The sequence below is a fragment of the Phalacrocorax carbo genome, chromosome 2 (genome assembly GCF_963921805.1).
Source record: "Phalacrocorax carbo chromosome 2, bPhaCar2.1, whole genome shotgun sequence".
Lineage (NCBI taxonomy): Eukaryota > Metazoa > Chordata > Aves > Suliformes > Phalacrocoracidae > Phalacrocorax > Phalacrocorax carbo.
In genome coordinates, this window is record NC_087514.1 from 124,656,270 (window position 1) to 124,679,418 (window position 23,149).

Genomic DNA, 23,149 nt, shown 5'->3' on the forward strand with positions numbered 1-23,149 from the left:
ATAATTTATTGGGATTTCTAGTGCAATAGTTCAAATCCTGAATATGTTAAATATTTTGAAGTATTTTTTCAAATTTTTAAAATACCTTTTTCAAACTTAAGACTTATTTTAAAACTAAGTTCAATTGTTTCATAGTGAAAGAGGGTTAAAGTTATTTCATGCTGATTCCAAAGCAAAAAACAAGCTGATATAAATCTGCATTGAACTCTCAACTAAAAATGTGGCAGAAAACTACTTATTCTCCAGAAAGATGGCTGCCATTCAGTTACTTGCAAAATTTGCTATTACTAAACATACATGATTGTTTTTTTTTCCAGAATGAAGTGTTTATATTTGGAGAGTGATGTTTATCACCTCAGGGGATTTCATATTGCTGAGCCAAATTTATATGTTTTTGTTTAGAGCAGAATAGCATAACTTGGGTGTATAATAGCATAATTTGGGTGTATTTTACATGTGTATTTGTTTGTTTGGGGTTTTTTATTTGTTTGTTTTAAACTGTCAAGCTTATAAAAAAAAAAGGTAATACAGAACATAAATTACCAGGGACAAAGAAAACAACTGTTATTTAAAATAATTGGAATTGATTGAATTTATTGCAAGAATGAACTCCTTAACCTGCTACCAGAAATGAGGCAGTTCAGTCTTTATATGCTATATTAGGAGTGTGTCCAAGATGCTCAGTAGTGAACCTCTCCTTTCTATAGGAGAAGGTTTTCTCCAGTAACCTAGTAATTAATGCAGGTTATCATAAGGTGGATGCCTGATAACTGAGAACTAACAGCAACTCAGACTCGCTCAGAATTGACCAGTGAAGCAGTAGTAACAACTTTGATGCTTTTGGCGTCAATTGGTTTTCGAATGGGAAGGCAGAGGAACCAGGATCCATTCCTGTACTTGTTTACGGTGGACTATGTGCTTCTTTTGTACTTGTTAATGTTCCTACAAATCTAAGGTATTATAAAAAATATTATAATACATAGCTGTTTTATAAAACTCCGTTGCATATTTCAGCTGACAATTCTAAACTGAAGTTTACAAGGGAGAGTTCTTGCCTGTTAGTTCTTGGCTGCCAGCAGCCTTCCCAATCCAGTTTCCATGGGAACAAGAGTCAGAGTGATCTCTGGAAAACAATGTAAGGGAAAGCTTTCAAAAAATCATTATGTAAATCCTTGGCCTTTTTTTTTTATTAAGTGATTTGACATCTGATTTCATTAAAACCAAAGCTAAAATTGAACACTAGCGCCTGAGGCAACTCAGAGTTTCTCATGCAGTGGACTTGCCCTTTACCACCTTCGCTTCAGAATATCCCAGTATGCCCATGGTACATTAACTGCACACAGTTCATTGCAGTGGCATATAGTCTACAGAGTATCTTGCAGGCCTCTCCTAAGGCATTTTTTTTTTTACTCATTTATAGGCTAAGGAACATTCAACATCTGACTAAAAGCATATGTGTAAGACCTTGTCTGCATTAAAAGGGAGTAGTACCTATCTGTAACAAAAAAATGTATGCAACCAGCTGTGTGATGGAGTTTTTTTGCTTAGGATGTAACCTTGATCCCTGGTTTGCCAGAACAAACCAGGACTGCTGAGAGGCCAATAGAGCTGTTCCAGATTTATAGCCATCTAAGAGCAGTAATTTGTTCCAATGGGAAAAAAAATCCTTATAATGTGTACTGTGACAGTGTTTGAATGTGAATCATTAGTGGTCAAATCCTCCCTGAGTAGTCAAAAAGCTTCCTGAATTCAATGGAGTGGCCCTTTGTGAATTTACGCCAGCGATGTGATTATAAGCTCTATACTAAATGGTAGAAAATCATAGTTTTATAAACACTGTCTGCAGGTGTAAGCAACTATACAGAAACAGCATAGAGGATCCTTCTAAAAGGGTAGTACATACCATAGAATTGTCATCAGACTGGGTTGGTGTCATTGCACTGACCAGCAGCTGAAGCTTTACATTTACTGTTGGAGCATAAAAATTATTTTAAAATCTCAAAGAGCAAAGGAAAAGACCTCCTTTGAACTGTCTGTTGAAGACTTTAAAACACAATAAAGTATGATTTGTGCTTTTCTTTTGTAAATATAGTTGAAAGATGTGCACTTTTACAACCAAAAAACGGAGGAGAAAGTACACAAATTCAGTTTTGCTTTGTAGACAAGTGAAATGTAAATTGCCTCCCACAGGCAGCTTCTAGCAAAAGAGACAATCTGAACTGTATTAAGATGTACCTAAGGACCTTAAAAAAGCCTGTCAAAGCTGTGAGAAAAATTCACATTAATTCCTACGCATGTTGAATGAAGGTCTAAGCTTCTTGAAGTTCCATTAATTTCAGCTGGAGCAACTCATTATAGCCAACATGAAATCTAGTCTAATGTTTTATGCGTTTTATCTGTAGAAAAATGTCCCAAATACTAGCCTTTGATCAGGGAGGCAAATCTAGTATTACCTGTATTAGGCTTATTTTAATGATCTTTACCTTCAAGGCTAGATGGAGTTATATGATATCCCATGCCTAACAGAATGGGCAAACTAAGGAGCATTATTATAATACACTGTTAAGTCTTGTACTGTTATCTAACACCATGCCATTAAACATAAATGTTTCTTTTTGCAGTGTAGCTACTTTTTTCAATAATGGCATTGCTGATTATATCGTCTTTACGGGGGGTGTAAATGAACGGTGAAAGCATCTGTTTGTTTGTTTTCTATAGCTTCCTCCAGCTTTGCAATGCAACTTGAAAAGGAGAATCATTGAGAGATTCAAGAAATCCCTCTTCAGTCAGCAGAGCAATCCTTGTAATCTGAAATCAGAAATGAAAAAGGTGTGGTACACCAATTACTACTTATGGTCGACTTTGTCTCTTCTATTTGAATTAAGCTGTTGATATTAATAACACAAGAATATAAGTGTAAGATTCCATTTTTTAAAGGGGATATTTAGATTCTTCACTAGCTATCCTTTATTTGGAAAATATGGAGGCCTCTTAAGTAAGCAATTTCTGCAGATTGGTTTCAAGTTTGCGTCTGATCATTAGAATATTTATTGTAAATGGAAAGGATCTGCTAGCTGCTAATGGGCAAAACCAGACTTCATCTCATCAGAACTCAGAAGAGGAAGGAAAATCTAACTTTTTGTGGCAAAGGCTGATAAAGATTACGTAAGCTCTTGATTTGTGTAAGCCCTTCTTAATTTACTATTAGTTTCCCAGTTTTATTCATGTTTTGGAATGTAGTCCTACTAAAACTATGAATTTTAAGACAGCACGGTCCCAGAGTGTCTTAAATACAGCAGACCATGTTCCATTGTGGCATACCGTGTCAGAAACAGTTAAGTGTCATCAGTTTAAAAATATCGCAGATCTGCAAGAATGGCATGACTAAAGAGCCATGCCTGCATGTTTTCCAATGACATGCTGGGTGCTCTCCAACAGAGAAGGAGTTAACGACCAATATTGGAATTTCTAAATGTCCCTTCAAAATCTCCTGAGAAGCCTGTAGTCAGCAGAGGATCTGAAAATGACATCCTCAGCAGCTGTGTACTGTGGGAGACTGTGAGGCTAAGATATTTCATTTTTGAATTGATGACAAAGCAGTTACTGGATATGTTACTGTATCTAAAATCTGATGACAAAGGTAATTTCTTATCACTCACATTATTCCCCTATGTAATCTAATTTGATTGTCACCTACTTGCACAGAATTGTGGAGTCTTCTAACTCATTGTTTGCTATGGAATGGACTGACCCCAAATGCTAAATCCTTCCTGTACTTTTGTACTAATTAACCTGAGATGCTTAAGCTCCATGGAAGGTGGCTACTTAGTGTTTACATTGGTAGTACATTTGAAAGATCGTTAAAGATGCCTCCCTCTGAGCCATTGGTTTCATGCCAGTTTGCTGTCCTGTGAATCAAGCTGGGATTTACATTAAACCATTCCTGTATTTCAGCAATAACATTAAATCTAAGGAAATATTTACTAACCATGTATTGAGTTGATGCTTTCTGGAAAGGATGCCCCAAAATAGGGTAATAAGAAGGAGGTATTTATTATAAAATGCCCAGAAATAAAGGAACATATTTATTTCTAAATTTATAAATGTTATCAACTGTAAAATTGTGTAGCTTCAAAACTATTGGATTTAAACCTGAAGAAGAGGGAAGAAATACACTATTAAAAAAGTTAATGATAGTAAATTGAAGATGTTTGAAAGGCTGAATGCAATTATGGGCATTTCTAGCTTGAAGGAAATAGTTATAGAAACTATCAATAGAAAGCAACAATAAAAAGTGCAGTTAGAAGGATGAAGAATTGATAAGCATCAGTGAATAAATGGTACACATTTTACCAAAATCACCACCATAAATCCGTTGGGTAACATGGGCATCATTTGGAGGTAATAGGAAGAACCTAAACAGAGAAAATAATTAGGCTGAATTCTTCCAGCAGGTGTTGTTATAAGGTTGGGCAATATCTGCAAATAAAACTTAAAAATCTTGGGTTTTTATCTATGCTGAATTAGAAAACCTAATCAGAATAACAGACAAAAAGATTCTTCCACTGATTGGTGGTGGGGTAAAGGTCTTCCAACAATAGATATTATTATGTTTCTGTACTGTAGAAGTGTTAACATGGTGCAGAAATGCATAACTGGAACTTCTCTTCTGCCCACAAAGACGTTTTCATGTCAGAGTCGTTACCAGTGGATATTTTGAAAACTAGATGTTTTTAAGTTTATTGTCAGTATCCTTGTTCACATAATCAAGTAGCTAAACTGAATTTCAGGTTTCAGAAGTGCTGGGATCCCTCTAATGGGAATTAGACAACTAGAATATGGACTAACAATTTCACTTGAAGCCCTGGTTTTGAAAACCAGAGTCATCGGCTGTTTCTCTCCTAGGTTTGAGGGAATATAGTCTCTTGTTTATCTTCACACAAATGTATAGTTTATGACATTTTATTCAGATAGTCTGAAGAACGCAGTGCTTTATACTTAGTGCAGATTGGCAGCTTGCAATGTTCAAACAGTGTTTCTGGAGAGAAGAAGGTAGGACATTCATAATTGTGTTCACCATTTTTTCATTAATCTGAAAAATATTGAAATCTCCTTTGACTTCTGATTGCAATGGGAAACATAGGAAAGGGTAAACTGCCTCACAGAATTCTGAAGTTTTGGCAAACAGGAAAGGTGACAATTTCAGGTGTTCTTTGCTTTTTTATATATATTTTTTTTTTTCTTCCCCAGCTGCTGCAAGGTTCTCTTGAATTGATTGAGCCCAACTTCTTCACAGCAGATTGGCATGTGGTACATCTCTCTTCAGGTGGAAATATGTCACTTCCAGATGATAGAAAAGGTAAAGAAAGCAACAAAACCTCTGTAGTGGCATATATATTTCTAATAAAGTGTATGGTATCAAAGCAGGAGTTGCTGCTCTAAGATCTGTCTTTAAAGGCAGTAAAGTTATACTGACTACACTGATTTTCATTATAGGGTTTTTTTGTTTGTTTCTTTTTGTTTTGTGTAATTCCTGGTAAGGTATGCAGCCTACCACTGATTGAACATTCTACTAATTTAAGAGAGTATATTTTGGAATTACAAAGAAATATCAAAGATCCAAATAACACATGGTTCATCCATGAAAATAAATAGAAACTGAACTGTTTGTAACTGAAAATATCCTACTTAGGATTTACCTGTCCTTGCGCATGATTCTGAAATGAACTCTATTTAAACCCTATGTTATTCTGGTGTGTTTGGAACAGTTATAGGGATGATTTAATTACCTAGAAGATCAAGCCCTGCAAACTTGAGGAGGGAAAAGCTGCACGCTATACCACATCTATATCGTGTAAAGTGTATACAAATACTTTAGAAAATGAATAGTGTCAAATGTACTTTGGACTAGGGATACTCAGAGTGACAAATCATGAATTCCATCTTTTGTCAAATCTACCATCTCTGGCATCATCTGGGGTGGGGAAGCAGAATTCATAGTTCAGAGACTTGTTTCGTCACATGCCTCTTTATGTGATGGACATAAGGGAAATGTGCAGCCTGTATTTTTGTATTTGTGCCATTTCCATTCTTCCAAATTCAGGAAAAGCTATGTCCCAGTCCAGGGACTAGAGGACATAGTGACGTTAAAAACTTTGGTTTTACTGGCCTCTGTGTTGAAACTTGCATATCAGTTCCACAGTTTATTGCAAAAAGTGAAAATAATATTAGGTGTCAAGGGTAATACTTGAGTAGGAAATGAGTCCCTAACAATCACTTTAAATATGAGCTTTACTTTTTCCTGGAGACAACAATGTAGTTTGATCAGATGCTCAATATCTTTAATTTTTTAATCTCTCAACCTGAAAAGAATAATTTTGTCCTCACAAATTGTTGCTGGCTGCATGCCCTTTCCACTACAAATTGTAAGTGGGAAGAATAAGAAAGTTGCATTACTGTGTTCTGTTACACTACGTATTTAAAATATTTCCCATCAGTTAGAACTCTTTCATGATGCAATAACGTTGCATGCCTCAAACATTCACATCATGCCATAAGATGCCTCCCACCTTTGCAGGGGGTCATTGTGGACAGTGGAATTAGCTGTTGATAACTAGCATCTCTCTTGTCATTACATTTGTACTGGAGTTGCTAAGAAACTGATGAGGGAGCATAAACCCCAAATTCAGTAGTATAACATTACTTGCCTTTTACTTGAAGGTATCATTGGCACTTCTGACATTGCAGAAGGAATGACATATGAACAGTTGCAGGTAAGCTATAAATATGGCTATATGCATTAACTTATTATTTTTCATAAAGATAATTTACTGAAATTAATTTATTTTATCTTTAGACTCTAATTGAAGAGGTTCTAGAGGAAAGTGGTTATTACAATTTCTCTTCTAATAGGTGAGTCTGTTCAATTTAAAAAGAGAAAGTTAATTATGATGTGCTAAACCCAAATGTATCATCTGACTGTTTGTGCGATTGCAATTTCACTTTAAACTTAGTGCAATACGTGGTTTATTATAGTACATGGATGCATGGACTGGAAGAAATATATATGGGATGTATTAGCTAATCTAAGCAGGTTTTTTTGGCCACATCCGTTTTCTTCACTCAGATGATAGAATGGCACAAGTTTGGCAGCAATTTCCTCACATTTTTCCCATATAAAATCACAGCTGAATAAAAGTTTCATTTAAATAGAAGTATATTTTACTATGATTCTCTACCATTGCAGGGTTGAGAGGATAAGGCTGACATATTTAGTAAAATATTTGAGTACAGCACAAGAGAATAAGTGGCTGCAAGCACAGAAGTGCAGGGGATGAAAAAGAATGTAATGGTCTTTGAAACTAGGCAAATTATTTGTCCTAGAGATGGTGTATCTTTCCTGCAGGAAACCCTTGAGGAACATGAGAAAGAAAATACATGAAAAATGTCCTTATAGTCCACAACATAACCTTAGCATTTCTCATTCTTTTTACCTGCTAGCCTGTTATTTATCATCTCAGATATTCTTTAGTGCAAAAAAAGTTCACTACTTCCATCAAGTAAGTCTGTTCCTTGTCCTTAAAGTAATCAACATTTTAAACCCAGGGAGACTGCAGTTAGGTTTTCTAAAACACATAAATATATACCCCCTCCCCACCCAAAACGGATATTAAGAGATTTTAAGAATTCATAGTTCGTGGTGCTTCAGTGACATTTTTCCATTATCTATTATCTCTGCAAACTTTTCTGTATGGATTGACTTCAGCTTGAAAAGTTTCAAATGTTAGTCTGAATATTTTTATAGGCTACTCATTAAATTGGAATTCCAGCTTACGAGTGTCTTGCAGCTGCCAGCTGTAAATATTGAAAAATCATGATTCAGCACTCTCAAAATAAAATAATAATTCACTCTTTAAACCTTCAGGTTTTTTTCACTTGAATCATGTTTACAGAAGACTTTTGCAGCCGTGAGATCTAACAAATTTGTTTATAAGTGTTTTCAGGTATTTTAAATTTTTGTCCTAATCACGAGCTCCCAAGATTTGGAGCTTTAGAAAAAATATTGCACAACTTATGGGGGGTGGGGGGAAAGGCTGTCATAAGGCTCTCATTTTTAACAAGATCTAGCAAGTCTTATAAATGTATAAATGCTTTGTAGTTGTATAGGCATTTATCTCCCAAAAAGACTGGCAAAAAGCATCTTACTGCAATTAACCATAATGAAGCAGGTGTGTGCTGAATATGGACTTGAGTATTTTACACAAACTGCTATAAAAATAAGATATTTATTAATGGAAATCATAGAACCATAGAATATTTCAAGTTGAAGGGACCCATAAGGATCATCGAGTCCATCTCCCTGTTCCTCGCAGGACTACCTAAAGCTAAACCATATGACTAAGAACATTATCCAGATGCTCCTTGAACTCTGACAGACTTGGTGCCATGACCACTTCCCTGGGGAGCCTGTTCCAGTGACCGACCACCTTCTCAGTGAAGAACTTTTTCTTAATGTCCAATCTGAGCTTCCCCTGGCACAGCTTCATTTTATTTCCTTGTGTCCTATTGCTTTAAATTTAATTGCTGAAATGTAAAGGATGCTTAAAGATTGCAGGCAAATATGCTAGTACTTTCAACATGCATCACATGAATGCCACAGAAATGCACATGAGACTAACAGCAGTAAAATAATTAACATGGTGTTTTTCCTGATTTATTCAGGACTAATTTTTCTGCTGTGCTAGAATTCCCTAGAGGGTGGTTGTTCTGAAGAACCTTGAGTTATTTTTCCACATTTTTGGAAATTTTATTTCAGAGGAGACATAAAACAATATTCTTCATATCCACATGGGATGACAGTGTAGTATAAGGTATTCTTCTCTATGCTATGTTTATCTTGCAGAGGGAAATGGGATAAAGGGCAAGCAGTAAATTTCCACACATACAAGAGGTCTGGAGAAGGCCAGTGTATGTTCATCATCCTTCTTCACGTTGGTGGATGTGCTATGTATTTGATTTTCCCAGAAACACAAGAAAATTGGAAGTCACATGTGTTCCTCTGAGTCGTGCAACTTCTTCACCAGTGCTGATAATATGTTATCCACAGTCACTGCTGATCTGTGCTTTGTTCATGGGACTTGTAGCAAAGACAAAATTGATTTTGGAGTGGGTGAAAGGAATGGAGTGAAATCTCTTTATAGGTATGAATCTCCTTAGAAGTTTAGAAGCATGTGCTGGATTTGATTTTTTTTCTTCTTCTTGCTTAGAATTATTAACGTGTACATGTAATAGGTATTGTTGTAGACTTTGACCCACTCCACTGCATGTGTGTCACTGTAGCATGTCCTGTCTTTAGCTGGCAGATACAAAATAGCCATACTGCAATCCATCTGTTGATCTGTCACTGGCAACAATATGCGCTCTTGATTTTTCACTATGATTTTGAATCTTCTTATGTGCTGTGATGCATAACTACATTTGATTCCCCTGTCACTATTATATCACTTCTTTTCCAGACAAGGTTCTACTCCCAAGTAACTTACTATTTTTCCTTCTCTTCTAGAAAATTGACGGACCATGCTTTGGCCTTTCAAAAACATCTATTTCTATTTCCAGAGGACATGCCATGTTTTCTAAACTATGCTCTGCTCAATGTCATTCACAGCTTTCAGAACTTAAGCTTTTTTCTGTTTTTTTAATGTTTTTTCTTCTCGCACTCTTTCCAAATAGCCAAACAGTCCAGTTGTGATAACTGTTCAGTATTGAATGATTCATTTAGCTAGCAGACATGCATCATTAGGCTTCACCTCAAACTCTCCAAACAGTTTAAGCAAGAAGCAAGCTAGAAGGACAAATCACTCTCCCAAGCTGCACTGCAACTCACTTATCAGTGTCCACCGTTATCTGCTTTTATTCTACCATGCAGAATTCAGTTTGCAGCCCTCAGAGCAACATCCTAGCAGCCATTCTTGCCTCAAACTCTTTTGAGCCTTAGTCTACTTCCTCTCTTTTATGCACAGTGAAACATTTCAGAAGCAACTGCAAATTTTCTGGCAGAAACTCAATACATTCTGTAGCTTGCCTTCTTAGTAAAGTGTTCATAGAAAAGCTTTAGAAAAAAGTATGAAGAGTAATGAATATTTGTATCTTGTTTGCTTTAGCAGCATATAGGAAAATAGAGCTATTTTTAAACTTTCTTAGCTTATTTTAAAAGCTTTTAGTTTAGATAGCGTTTTTCAGTTTCTAAGATCGGAAGTTGTAATGATGCAGCATGTGTGGGGCTTTCACAATGGAAACAGAATGACAGTGTTTCTAGCAGGAACCAAATTGCCTTCCTTCTGCCCATAATAAGTCTTCTGATAGAAATGGGAAAGAAAGAACTCCAGAGGCTCAAAAGTCCTCAGAAGGCATATCAGAATACCACAAACTTGATTTGTGAAGTTGGAAATTTTTAAATATATTTCATCATTTTAGGCCAAATTTCTTCATTATTTCTGACCAAGTTAACTTGACAGTATCAGTTCCATATGTTGTGAGGCTACAAGGTGAATTTCATTTTGGAATGAAGATTTCCACTGCTATGCAATGACATGGGACATGTGTGCTGTTGCTAAAAGCATTATTAAACACAGAATAAACAGCTAGATAACATATAGCATAATAACGCAATCTCCTGCCTCATCATGGAAGAGACTTTATAGAGAAAAGAATTGGAATATTTTTTTTTTACTTTTCTGTTTTTTTGGGGCTTTGTGTGCATTGTCTGTCTTTCCCATCACTTTTGCCCCTTACTGTGCCCCCCAAAGTCCAGGAATATATGATGGGAAACCAAACCTTAAGTGAGGCGATGACGTGAAAATTGTAGTAGGACGAATAAACTGTATAAAGAGTTAAATATTATTCAGGCAACTTGATTGGGTGATGAAAGAAACATGAATCTTTAGAAACTGAGACAGTTTCATAAGAAAAATGTCATGCTTTCCCCCTCCCACCCCCCCATTTTCATTACAATAGTAATTACTATCTCAGTACCAGTCATTTCATGGGGATTAATGACCAGCTGAGGATAATGACTCTCAGCTTTATCTTGAATAATCAGCTTGTGCCCATTTATCACTAATCTCCTGAAATTACTCAGCACTCCAATTGTATTACTTATTTATACAGAAATTTGGTAAACATGCATTAAACCCCCCCGTAATGTTTCAAAATTAGTCTATTCACATCCATTGTGCCACTCTTTCTTTTTCTCCTTCTGATTTAATATTATACTGCACAAGAGGCAAGTTTCCTTGTTGTTTGTGAGCCTATTTATGAATAGGACAATGAATGCTGGTTTCAAACTTTCATTATGCTTTTTTATATTGAAATAGACAGGTAATACCCAAATTGATGCAGAAATCTATTTTTAATAAATTGCATTAAAAGACTTAATCCAAGCAGAAACTCAGTTATATGAAAATTTTTTTTGCTATAAATAAGCAAAAATAGCAATGGTCAGAGACAGGAATCATGTTCAGCTGAGTGCCGTAGCTCTGTCATTGTTTAACCTCGGCAGTCAGCTCATCACCACACAGCCCCTCACTCACTGGTAAAAGTGAGGGAGCTCATGGCTTGAGAAACAGTTTGATAGGTAAAGCAAAAGCTGCATGTACAAGCAAAGCGGAGTAAGGAATTAATTTGCTAATTCCCATCAGCAGGCAGATGCTTAGCCATTGCCAGGAAAGCAGGGCTTCATCACACCTAGCATTTACTTGGGAAGACAAATGCCATAATGCTGAACATCCCACCCCTTCCTTCTTCTCCCAGCTTTTATTGCTGAGCACAACATCGTATAGTACGGAGTATCTCTTTGGTCAGTTGGGGTCAGCTGTCCCAGCTGTGCCTCTTCCCAACTTCTTGTGCACCCCCAGCCTACTCACTGCTCACTGGCAGGGCAGTGTAGGAAGCAAAAAAAGGCCTTGATGCTGTGTAAGCATTGTTCAGCAGTAACTAAAACACTGGTGTGTTATCAAAACTGTTTTCAGCACAGATCCGAAACATAGCCCCATACAAACTGCTATGAAGACATTTAACTCTGTCCCAGGCAAAACCAGTACAAGCTTATATGACCAGAGGTCTTTTTGAGAGAAATGTTGTTTCAACATTAGTTTTATAGGGGAAAAAAACGGTTGCAGCGCAAGTAAGAATAGAAGGAAACAGTCTTAATAATCAAGTACATATATTGATATGTTGTCACTTATAATTTTCCTAACTTTGTTCGATTCAGTCTTTTCCATTGTTTTTGAAGTTTTAGAATTAGAGAAGCAACCATTTGTGTAGTTAAGAAGATCTGTTTCATGAAGAGAAGAACTGTCATGTCTGGCTCTAATGATAGTTATACATTTTTAACTACTCAAAGAATAGCTCAAGGTATTATTCACAGAAGGATAATATAGCTCAGGAATGACAGAAAATTCTGAATTTTGCCTGTTTGAGGCAGCCCTCATTTGTATTGGGTCTACGGTACATGGGTACATCGTTCGAAAATAGAAATGCATTAATGGAGCTTTTTCTAGCTGCAAATTCTTACCATGTTATCTATTTATTCTTCAACATTAATGCACCTCTTTAACTGAGCTACATGACTAATGGATTCAAATTTTGTTTTAGCTTAGTTAATGTTTTTTCATGTTCTAGAACATACCAAACTAGACAGTAGATGGAAGTACACAGCTCCAGTGCTCCAGGAATCTGAAGTGGCTTTTCTGACTTTGTGACATCTAGGTGATTTAAGACAGACTGCTACTTTTTATTCCATTCTGGCACCACTTCCTGCTAATGTTGCCTGGCATTTTCTAACTGTTTTCTTCTTCCAAACGGTTGTCCATGTTGATTCTTACTTCTTATGTCTCATACATACCAAAGACGACTGTTTTGGCCAGCAATGTTAATTACAGTCATACCAGCAATCTGTTAATTTGTATTTCTCCCCAAGGAGGTAAGGTGCTGAGCCAAAGCTCAGCAGTACATTTTTTTTTTTCCTTCTAAACATTCATGGCTGCAAGAGTCTTTGAAGTAGCCACCTGCAGTTCTGATAGTTATCAGCTGTGTGGCACTGTTAAGTATGCTGCCCTATTCCAGCAGGCCAGCATTCACTACATCTTTTCAGTTAGCTATCCACTAAGAGGCAACATTGGCCTACCTTTCCCAAGTCACAGATTCTACAGAAATTAGAAAAAGGAGAAGCAACATGAAAACATGGGGTAGCAATTAATCCTAGCTTCAATTTCATCCAACTCCTAGGGTAAGGCAGTGACACTAATCCTTGTTACACGGGTGAATATAGAGTGTTCCGATGACAATGAAATGTGTGGCCAAGAGATGGATTATAAAACATTTGATGGATAGAGTTCACCACTGCACATGGTAATAGCCACACTGCACCTTTTCATACTTGCTAGAGAGGTAATTTCTACTAAGTTGTTACAGCTGCATCAATATTGGTTGTACTCAGAAGATACATGTGCCAAGATTTCCTCTTAATGGCACAGTAGAGCTCTAGAGAAATAATGACTTAAAAATTAGGGAAAATGTATGCCTTAGATACTAGGGTATTAGCAGCTGTGCATGTCAAAATCAGATGGCTAGGTGTGAAAAACTTCCTGCTAACTGGATTTTTAGAGAATTGCAGGAATGTTCTAGTTGCTTCAGGGTTGGCCAGTAATCTAATGACACAGAAAAAGGATTTGCATTTTTCTGATATTACAATACCATAACAAAACAGTTTTCCCACTTTGGTTGTAAGTCAGTAAGTTTTTTATTTTAGGCTTTTTCTCCTGTGAACCAGAATGACAGGAACTGTAGCAGAAACTGTTTATTGCTCTAGCAGTTAATCAGCTAGATTTGGCTAGTATTGGGGCCGCTAGGTATAAAAGGCTTAGATGTAGAATCTGGCTGTAATTCATGAGGTTGCGGTGTGCAGAACAGAGAAGTGATCCAGGGATCCATCTGGTACAAGTACCAAAATAATCTGATCATGTGGTAGGTCTGTCATTGACCCAGAACCTCTCCCTTCACTCAGCTGAAGTTTCTCTTTAGCAATGAGATATGTGGAAAGGTGCATTCCGCCTCTTGTTGGAAAAAATGAAGGAGCATCTGGCCTGAATTTTGGCTGACTGGTAGATACAGAGTCATTGATACAGTTCAATGGTGAATACACAAAATTAAGTAGTCTCTTGACAGTGGAAATGCCTGAAGTCCACACTGTCTGTAGAAAAAGTGCATGTTTATAAAGCTGTCTGTCAGCATTTGGACTGTGGGAATGACTGTTTTCAACACTAGGCAGATGGCTCTGATCCCTTGCAGAGATCACATGCCCTGAGCTCTCAGACGTTCTTATATGAGCTTCCCATCTTTGAGTAGAAGCATCTGTCGTCACAGACTTGTTTGGCTGAGATAAGATGAGTTTGAAGCAGGTCTTTCTACCAGTTTGAGGAAAAGATTTACTTTGATACTTACTTCTGTGTGTCTGAGATGTCTGCTTGGCAGAGTTCTTGTATAGAGCATAGATAAAGTCTGTCAAATAAAATCAAATAAGAAGGCACCTTCCTGCTTAAGGTGGTTCAGAAAGCTCATTGTAGACTGGAATAATTCTTACAGTAGCAGCCGTGTATCTTATACAGCTGCTCTGAACTAAACACTTTTAGCTGAAGTAAAGAGGAATTTTCCTTTTGTTTTTCTGTTTGAGGTGTTAATGGTTTGCTCCAGCTAAGGCAGTTTAGCTGAGAAGAGTGTAATACCTTTCCATGTCACAGCAAGATGCTGCTGAAAGGAGTTTTGGGAATTATTAGGCTAAGTGAAAGACAATCTGAAACTTTTTGAAGAAATGGAAGACAAGATTGGCCCCAGTGTTCAGAAATCAAGGCCATACAAAGATAAATTCATTTTAACTGTCTCAAGATATCCTTCATGACTGTGGCTACGAGAGGAATTGCGTTGTTACATAGGTAGCTGTTTGATATAGCAGTGTAAGATACAACAAAAGCTATTGTAGGATGTCAGTGTAGTGCTAACAGGCACAGCATTCCTCTAAATACTGTAGTTGTGTCCCTTGTCCTCGAAGACTGCCTTTTTGCTACCAGACCTTCCGTTTACCGATAAGGGAAAGTCAGACCTTCATGTTTCTGGTACTCCCTAAAGGTAACTATTAGTCTCATCGAAGTGTCAGCCCCAGTTTTGAAAGTTAATTTGAAACCTTTTACTTAAGACCAATCATCTGAAAATCATGTAAAAAGAAGGAATAGCTGTTTGTTTTACTGGGATTTTGTATCTGTAAAAAACCTTGATCTCCTTGATCTCCAGAGTTTTCCATGTTTCCCTGGAGTCCTGTAGTTCTAGAAATCTGTGCCACGGAAGGAGCTGAAAGATTTTAGCCTTTACAGCACTGGATGAAGACACTGAAAATATGAAGCTTTGCCCTACATTGCTTGCCCATATTAAAAAAATTCTAGTGATGTTTTCTTTATTAACTTGTGTTTTAGAGCACGGATTTCAAATTTGGCCAAGGAAGCACCTCTTTTGCCACAGATATGACTTTTACCCTTCTCTTAGAAATTCATGCCAATGTAACCAAGTTATAATTTTGAAAAATCACAGTATGTATTTGCTTAACAGTAGCCTTAATAGAACACTGAAATATTGTCAGATCAAGTCTAGACATCAGAACAGAAAGTGAGTCTGATCATCTTAAAAGTAATGCCTGGCCAAAGAAATGGTAAGTAGCAACTGATGAGATAGAGACTAGGAAGTGAGCAGGAGATACATACATCTAATACAGAGCCAATAACTGCAGGACACACAATGTAGGAATCCTGGAAGGGAGACTGGTATGGGGAGAAGGAAGAACCACCTGTAGCTGGGACTGATCAGGTGAAAAGAATGGTTTGCAGTAAGGGCAGATAGTAGAAAGGTACGCACACAGAACAGGAATCAAGCTCAAAAGCTCAGACAGAAGGGGACCCTCTGACAGCTGGATCATTTGAGTGCACACTGTTCTTTTTTATATCATGAGAAAAGTGCATATATCTTTATCACCTGGTGCTCACAGAAGAGTAGCTACCCCTATCTGCTACAAGCTATTTATTAAAGAGCAGAGTCTGTGCAGTGTAGTTAATGGTTTCAATGAACTGAGTTGGTGATATCATATAATGAAATTCTTGGAGAGAGGTTAGTTTACAATGTAAAAATCAGGAAATAACGTACTAAGCTTTACATGAAATATTCTTAACTATATTGCAAAGGTTCTGATTCAAGGAAGACATAGAAAGTACTCTTAATGTGAATCAATGTAAATATTTTAGTTGTGTGACTACAGCCAACATGGCTTTACCAAGGGCAAATCATGCCTGACTAATCTAGTGGCCTTCTATGATTGAGTGACTGCATCAGTGGACAAAGGAAGTACTGTGGATGTCATCTACCTGGACTTCTGTAAAGCCTTTGATACAGTCCTAACAACATTCTTACCTCTAAACTGAAGAAACATGGGTTTGATAGAAGGACTGTTAGATGGATAAGAAATCGGGTGGGTGGCCGCATCCAAAGACTTACAGTCAGTGGCTCAATGTCCAAGTGGAAACCAGTAGAGGGTGGTGTCCCTCACAGGTCTGTCCTGGGGCCAACACTATTTAATATCTTCATCAATGACACAGCCAGTCTACGGATGACACCAAGGTGAGTGGTGCAGTTGATTTGCTTGAGGGATGGGATGCCATCCAGAGGGACCTTGACAGGCTTGAGGACTGGGCCCATGTAAACATCATGAAGTTCAACAAGACCAAGTGCAAGGTCCTGCACCTGGGTTAGGGCAATCCCCAGTATCAATACAGATGGGGGGGTGAATGGATTGAGAACAGCCCTGTGGAGAAGGACATGGTGATACTGGTGGATAAAAACTGGACATGAGCTGGTAGCGTCCAATGTCCAAGCCAGCGCTTACAACCCAGAAAGCCAACTGTACCCTGGGCTGCATAAAAAGAAGTGTGGCCAGTATGTCAAGGGAGGTTATTCTCCCCTTCTACTCTGCTCTTGTGAGACCTCACATGGAGTACTGCATCCACCTTGTGGCCCCGGAAATTGCAAGAAAGACACGGGCCTGTTAGAGTGGGTCCAGAGGAGGGCCACAAAAAGTAATCAGAGGGATGGAACATCTGTTATGAAGAAAGGCTGAGAGGGTTGGGATTCTCAGAAGAGAAGGCTCCAGGGAGACCTTATTGCAGTCTTTCCATACTTAAAGAGGGCTTGTAAGAGAGATGGAGAGAGACTTTTTACCAGGGCCTGTAGTGACAGTAGAAGAGGTGATGGTTTTAAAGAGGGTAGATTTGGATTGGGCGTAAATTTTTTTACAATGAGGGTGGTGAGAAACTGGAACAGGTTTCCCAGTGCAGCTGTGTATGACCCGTCACTGGAAGTGTTCAAGGACAAGTTGGAGTTTTGAGCAACCTGATCTAGTGAAAGATGTCCCTGCCCATGGCAGGGGGGTGGGACTAGATGGTCTTTAAAGGTCTCTTCCAACCCAAACCACTCTATGATTCTATTTTTGCACAGGTACAGTACCCCATTAAAGATTGTTGTCTACATAGAGGGTTGAATAAAAGTTTGCTGTCAGCCTTCAGTGTTTTTTTTTTTATGTATACTTGGCTTTACAACTTTAATAACAACCTTTCAGCTTATGGTTTTCTATCTACATGGGTTGAAGCGTGTGTGCAAAACTAAATTATTTTTCATATTTTTACTTTCCTTATTACTGGAATACTTCCATATCTTTCTGTACTTCAGTAATCAACATAATATTCTGCTTTCTGAGGGACCATATGTATACAGGAATGTTTGGAAGGGCTTTGGATATCTGAATTATACACATTGTATACAAGCAGTCATGGAAAATTTTGGAAGAGGTTTTACTCTTGGAATGGAGAGGGGTGGAGTTTTGAGACGAACAAGAAACACCTGTTTTACTCTCACAGCACTGATTATGAGAAGTCTTTACATCATATTTTCACAGAGTAATTATAACAACATAATACAACTTGATTATGAGGCAATTTTCACCTATATGAAGCCAACAGAAGCAGCTCCATCACTTTCTGTGTTAATTTTCTATGTAGCAGGCTAAAGAGGAATTAGAAAAGGAGAAAGAAGTGATGGTAAAGACTTTCTTTCAGCTAGTTCTCCACAGTGCTGAAGTCTCTGGAGATGTTACATCAGCAACATAAGTTAAAGCTGGCCCACAAATACATTATGTTGCATTCAGGCCTCATTGATTAGCTGTGGGAAACCTTTGCACCATGCTGCTCTAATTCTATTTGTGTGCAGTGCAGACTAGTCCATAAATTTTGAGTCAGAGGATCATTAGATGAAATAATTCCCTGTGTATAGCATAAATGATAGAATTTCACCCAGAGATGTCTGCAGCAAACTGTGTTGTAAACTCTGAACTAAAACATTTCTTCTGATAGACCTCTGAGGTTTCTTGTCTTCAACATCACGCCTGTACATCAGCTTTCTGCTGACAGCGCAAAGATTGATCACATACCTAGTGATTTTGAATAGTGGGAAATTCTCACTTCCAATGTGTACTAACTACTGATTTTCTCTCCCCCCCCCGCCCCCAGGTATCTGTACTATCCAAGGGGAACAAAGAACTGTCCAGCGGAAGAAAAGAACTTATTCTGAACGAAGGGTTCAGAATATTTCCTTAACAAAGTCAACCTGCCTGTACTTCAGCGGAGGCTGTCTGATTACCAAAAGGGCAAGATTTGCTCATTAAATAGCACCTAGATGGAATTCCAATGAGGACAGCTTCAAGAGATCACGTGAAATTTCAGGATGATACTGTTAACTTCAGCTTTGTTTACAGCTTAAGCACTTTACCAGGAGCATGGGGAAAGATGCTTCCAGGTTTATACGTCAGGAGGAAAATACAATTCCCAACAGTACATATCTTCTATTTTTATAATTTTTTAAAACAATTTGATGCATAGTTCAAAGTCTGTAACCTTATTTATATCCATGTGTGTCTTCTATGGGAAGAAAAAGAGCTTTGTAATATGACCAGACAGAAAATATATGTAGGTTCACTATACCAGAATTAGAAACAGATTAAGCACCATTGGTATGATTTTAATATTTAGAAAGAGTTTCTCTACTTATGTTTGGATGGTAACAACTTCTAATGCTAGTATGACATGTTAATAGTCATTATTTGCAACTGGCATAGCTTCTGAAAAGATTGTTATTTTTAAAACAGCTGGTTTTACTGCTATTTCAAAATGTCTATTATATGTCTGTCTTTAGGCACACACTGTGTAGATCTGTGTGTAGAAAATATCATGTACATTTATATACATTTTATGTGCATATTAATTTACTGTGTAACAAAGTAAATTAAATATGTGCTTTGCTGCTAATCAAAACTGTAGTACTTAAAAGCACTTCCAGAATGTCAATATTCAATATTTCAATTTATTCACTCTGTAGTAAATGGAGATAAAAATGTCTCCCTGCAGTAGCAGAGAAGCTATTTTTTGTCTACAGTTTAGTAAGGAATACTTATTAAGTACAAAGGCTTTTCTCCACAGTTGATACTGTGGCAATCTACATTGTTGAAAACAACCAGGATGCGCTTGGTGATATAGCTCTACTAACTCTCTTGAAAATTATTAACATTATGGTCATCGAATGATTACCCATAAGTAATTTGATAGAGATGTATGTTGTGTACTATTCTTAGGCTGGCAAAGGTTTGTTTGTTTTGTTGTTTTTTTTTCCCCAAGTGGTTTGTAACTATAAATAGCTAACTGGCATTCATTTCCTAACAATTTAAGTGTATTATTTCACCTATGATATGTGACTTTAACATCCTGATTTGTGAAGCAGTGAAAAAGGGCCCAATGGGCAGTGTTTTTTTTTTTTTTAATCTATCATCTTTTCACATATATATAATGTAGAAAGTCATCAGGCGCTATCTTTGCATCTATGCAGTGGTACAGTAGTGATAGCAAAGGTCTGTTAAGGGTCGAGACGCATGTTTCTTAAGGTACCACCGGCAGGTAATTACAGTGCCCACCATGAATCACCATAGGCGATGCATTTCCTGCAAAGTAACCACTGAAAATCAATTCCTATTGTTAGTTTTGCTTTGCTAGAATGGAGAAAGGGAACACAGTATGGTTAAATCTGATGGATTATAAAGTAAATCTATACTATATATGTCTGCCAATTTGAACTGATTACACTTTTATCCAAAATACTTCATTTAAATTAAACCTTGATATGTTGGTCCTACTCAAATTGCATATGAATTCTCATAATAATTTTCCATTAAAATAGTGTAAAACCAATTTACACTTAAAGTAACCTATTTTAATGTATTTTTGCAGAAATGTCCTATTTTAAATTGTCAGAATGCATCGAATGCCTTAGAAATAATTTGGACCTTATTTCAAGCATGTTTTGAATTATTATTATCTATATTTTGCTGTATTTCTGTGATAGTGTTGTGTTCATTCATACTTGGTGACATTATTTTTGTTGAGAAATAGAGTGTAGTTAATTACTTTTACTGTGTTTCTCTTAATGTATTTTTAGTGCTGTTAACTTCACAGCGAATTTTGTGCTCATTTTTGTGACTGTGAAAAGTGGAATACTAGTTGTTGGCCAGCAGAGGAGAGCAGACTTCTCTCCAGTAACAAGATGAGAGGTGGATTGGTGGCATGTACAGCTGCAACCACCAAGGCAAATCAAAGCAGGGAAACAGTGGTCTTCTCTGTTTCTTTCCTGATATTCACCAGGATCTTTGCTTTTTTTTTTTCCTCCCTGGCTGCAACTTGAGCTGACATCTGGCTGTTGTAGGAAAGATCTGATGCATTTTACATGTATGGCAATTAACTGCCACAGAAGATTCATTATCTAAGCTGTTAAGTAATTTATGGCATTAGTACATAGACGTTCTCCACTGAGATCAGGGCCCATTGTGTTTCCCGTTGTATGAAAAGTAGCAAGAACCAGTTCTGCCATGAATAATTTCTTATGGCTAAATGCTCTATAGGCAATATAGATAAAGCATATTTAGGGAAACTGAAAATGAGTTGCCCAATATCATTCAGCAAATCATCAGCAAACTTGAGAACGGGATCTACATCTCTGGGAGTTCTAATCCAGTGCATAACTGGTATCCTCTGAGGTGTGTGTCATTTCTTCTTGTATGCTTGTAATCTTTAATGTAACCTGTGCAAAAACCAGAGAAAGAGGCATAGCTGTACTTACTATTTAGCTAATTGAAAAGATTCCACGAAGTTTGATGCTAACTATGTTGAAACACTGTACTAAACTACAACTAACCTTTGATTATTTGTGAGTTAATCTAAACTGTGATTTATGTAGGCCTTTCCTTAAGTTTGCTTGGCTGCAGTGAAGTATGTAAGATTATGTACTATTCTGCCTTCTATTATTCATACTTGTGCCTACTTTCTACAGTGATCTGATTACAAGTACTGTCTCAGGAGAATGCGCTCTGTGTGTGTGTTCTGTAGCCTGATTTACATGTTTTGCTCTGTTTGAATCATTTCCCAGTCCCCTGTCATATCCCTGAATAATCAAATGTTGACATTGGATAAAAATCACTAGTTTTATTCCATAAGGGAATTCTTGTTAAAAGTCACAGAATAATGTTTTTAAAGACTATTTCTTACAGTCATTGTAACTTGTAGAATTACTGCCTGATTCTTGGTATTTCATGTCAAGAAATTTGGCAACTAGTTCATGAATTTATGGAATTATGTTAATTAAAGAAGAAAGGCCAGCAACATTCCTTGCTAAAACCGAGAAAGCTTTTAGCATTGACTTCCTCGAACTAAATAATATACACAATTTTAGCATATATGAATTTTGTTGTGCTTTTAGGAAGAACTGGCAATTCTGAATTACTGCACTTCAGGAGATATGAAAAGAAGAAACCACCTGAGAATGTTTGGTTTTGACTGTATGAATTTGACATGCATTTGAATTCAAAAACTTCTAAACTGAAAGTTTCATTGTTCAATTTGTCTAGATACACAACAGCAATTGGAAAGAAAGGTCTCGTAATTTGTTTCTTGGCTTGCAGGGAGGTAAATCATATGAATCCTCTCTGTTCAGCTGTTCTCAATAGGAGATGGTGAGAATCATAATGAGAAAACTAGTTATTTTAAAGTATTTGACATTTGAGTCCTCAAATTTTCTACCACACTAAAAACTTACATCTATTAAGATTCTGCTTCCATAATTGAAGTAATTGTCCACTGTCATATTTTGACCTAATCTCTTTCTTTCCCAGCACCACTGTGTTTGTAATTTCACCAGTCAGGACATGTTCCCTGACTTAAGCTGTAACTGGACTTAGCTTTCCTCAAAATTTAGACTTACCATAGCTTCAGTACTGTCTTTCACCTGCTTCCATCTCTGTTGGAGCAATGTAAGCAAGTATAGATAGTGTTGGGTGTTAGCCTCAGCAATGGAATCAGTAGTTTGCTACAGTCAAAGTCTTGCTTACAGGCAAAGAGGAAGCACACATTTTTATATATGTATATGTGTGTGTCTATGTACATAAAAAATATATATTCCATGATTTTTAAAATTAGTATAGTTGAAATCTTTGCAGCCTAAACAAAGAATTGTTATTAGTCTAGATCTGATGCAGAAAAATAAAGAATAATAATGCAGTTAAAATTGCTTTACAAACACTTAGCTTCTCCCCATTTTGGGAGGTTATGCTCACCCTTTCACTGCTCTTCTGTGTCCCAAGGTCAGTGGTTTTGTTCTGGTGGGGGAGTTACCGTGAGCTGTCAGCATCTAGACTCCTGTGCCAGGTGGAATAGGGTGTTCATATTGATGGTTCCTTCTTCTGCACTCTCAGATCCACCACTTGGGATCATTTTAATACATTTGCTAACACACTTTTACACCTTTGACATTTCTTCATTGGTCTGCAGCTCCATGGTCTGACTGGATTTATAATGTATGGTGCATTTTACATGTACTAGGTACCAATTCTTTGTTCTCTTAGCTATCCCTAAACCCAGTTTTGTCCAGGCCTGCATTTTGTTACTGATCATGGTTGAGTTGTTTATAG

The 23,149-nt window shown here is 37.1% G+C and overlaps 1 protein-coding gene across 1 annotated transcript in view; it reads left to right on the top strand.

Moving 5' to 3' along the window:
- NEK10 (NIMA related kinase 10) overlaps positions 1 to 21,487 on the top strand; it is a 111,098-nt gene extending 89,611 nt beyond the window's left edge. Inside the window, exons 31-35 of the mRNA XM_064444242.1 lie at positions 2,719 to 2,829; positions 5,251 to 5,359; positions 6,721 to 6,773; positions 6,857 to 6,912; positions 18,654 to 21,487. Coding sequence (XP_064300312.1) covers positions 2,719 to 2,829; positions 5,251 to 5,359; positions 6,721 to 6,773; positions 6,857 to 6,912; positions 18,654 to 18,714 — 390 coding nt within the window. The 3' untranslated portion in view covers positions 18,715 to 21,487. The remainder of the gene's footprint in view (positions 1 to 2,718; positions 2,830 to 5,250; positions 5,360 to 6,720; positions 6,774 to 6,856; positions 6,913 to 18,653) is intronic.
- The last annotated feature ends 1,662 nt before the right edge of the window (positions 21,488 to 23,149 follow it).